General features: G+C 32.2%; 1 protein-coding gene across 1 annotated transcript; it reads right to left on the reverse strand.

The window, feature by feature from the left end:
* Positions 1-1,807: 1,807 nt before the first annotated feature.
* Positions 1,808-3,538, reverse strand: LOC116141069 (aquaporin SIP1-1-like). Its single transcript, XM_031426618.1, has 2 exons — positions 3,084-3,538; positions 1,808-2,418 (listed from the first exon to the last, which is right to left on the reverse strand). The coding sequence occupies exons 1-2, from the start codon at positions 3,420-3,422 to the stop codon at positions 2,035-2,037; spliced, it is 723 nt and encodes a 240-aa protein (XP_031282478.1). The 5' UTR covers positions 3,423-3,538; the 3' UTR covers positions 1,808-2,034.
* Positions 3,539-4,715: the final 1,177 nt, after the last annotated feature.

A 4,715-nucleotide genomic window follows, 5' to 3' on the forward strand; every position in this document is an offset into this window, starting at 1 on the left:
CTAAGAAGATTTCTGTTCAATATGTGCCTACGAAACTTCAAATTGCCGATATCCTTACTAAGGCTTTACCAGCAAATCAATTTGATACTCTCAAGACAAAACTGAATGTGGCTGTTGTACATGAACTTGCTACTAGCTCTACCTAGCTGAAATCAGTATGGTACAGCAGTGACAGTTGAAGTATTTGTTGCAAGCATCTGTTATTTTTATCTGTTATGGCCTCTACAATGACTGAGATCAGTATGATACTGAATAGAATAGTACCGAGTATTTTCTTGCGATCAGTATGGTACATAGTATTTTCTTGCTGCAGAGCTGATGTGTTTGTTGGTAGCAGATCATGTTGACTAGGATTGGATTGATGGCTTGATTGTGTTTTGGTGGTAATAGCACATGGTGATGGAATGATGACTTGATTTTGCAGTTATGGTGTGTGCAGTATAGTGGTGATATTTTGTGCAAAGTATGGCTGTTGATTAGTAGCAGCAGTATTGATTTTGTGTTTTAAATAGGCAAAGTATGGCTGTGACAAAATATTTTTTGAAAATGCTGCTTTCATAATCAAGATTAAAGGGAGCTGTGCAACAAGCCTTTCTCCTCCAGATCTCCTCACAAGTTAAAAGCTTCAAATGTTCATTTACAACTGTTGTTCTTGCAGTCAAGCTTAAAGGGAGCTGTGAAGCTTGAGGGGAGCTGTTGCGAAGACTTTCCTTTGAATGTTTAAAAGAAGTCCAAAACGAGGGCGTTTAATTCTTAGGCAATGTGCTGCCGTTTTAAGCAAATATTTTAGTTTAGGCAAAGTGTTGCCGTTTTTAGCAAAAGTTGAAGTTGGTTTATTATAAAACTAACTAAATGTACACCGCACTCTTAAGCTTGAAGCTACTGAAATCAGACGAATTTTTCTTCTCCATTTTCTCTCTCAAAACTCATTTTCAATCCCTAAGTCTTTCAATTAGGATGTGAAAGAAATCAAAGATTGGAATTCATGGAAGTTTGATTTACGGCAGGATGTTAGGATATGAAATAAAGTGAAAATGTTGACTAATATTAGTTGACTGTTATTGCTGTTAAGAATGGTTAGCTATTCCATTACATTCAATTCAGTTTCCGTTACAATACTCGGTGTATAAAAACTGAACAATGCTACTATTTTTGTTAAGGAAATAGCAAACTTTTTCCCTCTTAAAGTTTTCTTTCATTTTCTCTCATTTTCTTTCACTTTCTCGCCTACTGTTATTGTTCATTGTCCTCTAGAAAGTCAGAATAGAAAGCACTTGCACATGCCACAAGTGATATTATTTGGCTTCTTAAGTTGTTTAAGGAACTTGGTGTTCGATCAGCTTCATTATGCAATTCCAATTCTTTGGTGTGATAATATGAGTATTGTTGCTCTAGCAAAAACTAAACATATAGAAATTGACATTCATTTTGTGTGAGAAAAAGTTGCAAATAAGTAGCGTAAAGTAAGATATATTGTTTCATCATCAGAAGTAGCAGATGATTTATGAGCCAGCATTAGTTTGTATCCATGTCAACAGTTAATTGGAAAACGTTTAACATGTGTTGAGTATGTGATGCAAATTGTTGCTCCTCTCTTAACTCTTATGTATTGAGCTCAATTAGCTTGTACGATTGATTTAATTTCTCAAGTTTTAAATTACTTTCTAGTCAGATCGTTCCTGCGTTTCGGATATGAAGTCTCATTCGATCAATATAGTGAAAAGTTCTTTAAATTCTACTACATCACTTCTGCTTTCATCCAAATCAACTGTAACATGCTAGATTTTTGTAAAAGTAAAACCCAGACATAATATATAGAAAGGTATTATTGACTTACAAGTAAGCTGTATGACACTTAACAGATATCATGAAAGATAAGGTAAACTCTATTCATTCCTTTGAAATCTAACTATCGAAGTACCAATCAATTCTCATCATCCGTTCAATTTCATTTCTGAATGTGATATAAATATTTGCTCACATAGAATCATTATTCAAGAGAAGAAAGTGGAATCAAACAAGACATTAAATTTCTTAGGCTTTTTTCTCTTTATTGGTTTTCGCAGGAAAAAGAAATTTGAAAAACCAAGCAGCCAAAATTGCCCCAATAAATGGAGAAATCCAATAAACATAAAACAACTCCCAATTGTTGTGCCTATTGTTCACAAATGCCCATCCAAAAGCATTTGCAGGATTCATGGAAGGTCCAGTGTAACTTGAACCTGCAAAAACTAATCCAACAGTTGCCATGGCAAGCAGCCAAATCTTCAAAATTAAATTTTTAGGACCCTTCCCCATAATAACAAGCAAAGCAAAAGAAAGCACAAAGGTCAACACTCCCTCAGCTATGGCTCCACTATGCAACTCCACTTTCAAATACGGCCCTTTCAGCATATGCTTGTATTCTGTTGGAATTACCTGTTACATATTATTCAACAATGATTATGTAATTAATAAACCTTTATTAATTAGTTACTATTATTATTAAATTTTATTCATTTATTAAACTTGATAACATAATAACCATATATATATATCAGCCTAAATATGATATTTCCTAAATGATTATTTACCCCTGACCCCTGTGGGTTTATCATTTACTCCATACAAAAGTATTAAAAACTCTCTGATAAGATATATAATACTTCTGCAAAATCATAGGTGTACTTTATATTTCAGTACTATCTCCCAAAGTTTAGATATAATAACCCGGCAGAACATGCAACTCGAATCTTCAATTTCTTTATATCTGTGATCAAAACTTCCCAAATATAAAACTATATATATTTTTTATCAAGTGTACACTCATTTAGTTAGTATAAGCTAATCTATATACTGCAATTAAAGTTTCTTAGTTTAGCTTTTTTTTAATTGCTAAATTATCATCTACAATATGTATGAATATGTGTTGACAAAAATTAAAGTTTAACTTAATTCTATCTACATTTGATCACAAGGATGACAAAGTTATTATAAAATATTTTTAAATAAGATGTTTGAATAATAATTATAAATAAAATTTATTATTGTTTAAATTTCTCACTTGGTCCTTTCTGTGTCACATACAAAAATGTTTAGATTACCTGCATAATCGCCATGGCACCTGCAACTCCACCGGCAGCTTGAGCAGGAAACCGAACAGCCATGGAGAAGAGGGAGGCATCCGGTTTAAGGCCAGCGGCGAACAAGGAGACAGTAGTGGAGGGATTGAAGCTGGCACCACCAAGGGCACTGCCTATCAAGCTGATTAGTAGTACCAAAAGTGTTGCCAAATTTATGCTGATGAATAGAGTTACTGGTAGCAAGGTTTGAACGTCAAGAAAAGTTGATATTATGCGTGTAAAAACTCCCAAAAGCGGGAGGCTAAACACCCACAAAGATGTCAAAATTGCATCTCCTATGGCTGCCTTTATCACACCCATCTCTAATTTTTGTTGGTTTCTCTGAGCAAGCAGCTGATAGTGTTAAAAGTGAGAAGAAAGCAAAGAATGGCGTTAGGGAATTTAGTTTTATAAGAGAAAAGACAAAAGGAAAGATACCAACTACCCTCCAGAAGATGTTTCATGTAGTATTGTATTCTATTGTGTGAAATATGTGCATCTACCCACCTACCAAAATACAATAAAATTAATACCAAATGGTTTGGACTTTGGACCACGTGGGGAGAGAGTGGACCACGTGGGGAGAGAGTTGACCACGTCTTTTTGGATTATTCATCAGGCAGATACCATAAGTTAAAGATTTGGAGATATAATAGCAAGTACATTTGAACTTGTGATTGCGAAACACATTGAAATATATATATATATATATTCAGCATATATTCACAATATTAGGTATCAATAAACAGTATATAATTATAATATAATCATCAAAAACCCGATTTTTCTTTGATTTGTTTCACAACTTCTCCAGTTCTATATTTCTAAATTATTAAATTAAAAACAATTTTGTTTTTATTTCTTTTTTTAATTAATGCAAATTTTTCTTACCAGCAAGATAGATAGTGTTTTTTTTTTTTTTTTTTTTTTTTTTTTTTTTTTTTTTTTTTGGGTATATAAAAAATTTTAACCTACTAAAAAATTGTTATTGTTATTTGGTTCGACCACTTATTCTGTCTATAGATTATTTAACATGAATATGTAGTAACAAAATATAGACTCAAAAAGAAAATGTTTAATTTATATTATATTACTATTTATGACATAAATATCAACGTTTGATGTCATGTACAAATGCTTAGTATCTCATAATTTTTTATTTATCTAATTTGACAGTACACCTATGTTTTTGGATATTCATAGTAGAAATTACAAGTTTATTAATTAACAATAAAATCGGTGCAACCCAGATGACAGTTTTGTCAATTGAGAGAAATTGTGCCTTGAAGCTCTGAAATATCACAGAAAGGAGTTACTATTTAACCCACTAAATTATTGTCGATTTAGACTCCCCAACAAAAAATGAGTCCATCTCAAGATGGTCCACGGTAATATTTGACATTATATAATTGCAAATTTTTTCATCATATCCTCCCGCCTCCGCCTAATTTTCTTTTTATGGATATTATTATTTTGGGACATCTTTTTAAAAAAAAAAAAATTGATGAAAGGTATAAGGGTTATTTTAATCACTCAAGTAACACAACATATAGTCGACAGACTTAAGTCTTTTTATTCAAAAAAAAAAAAAAAAAGTGTCCTTTACATAAAAAA

The sequence above is a fragment of the Pistacia vera genome, unplaced genomic scaffold (assembly GCF_008641045.1).
Source record: "Pistacia vera cultivar Batoury unplaced genomic scaffold, PisVer_v2 Contig391, whole genome shotgun sequence".
Lineage (NCBI taxonomy): Eukaryota > Viridiplantae > Streptophyta > Magnoliopsida > Sapindales > Anacardiaceae > Pistacia > Pistacia vera.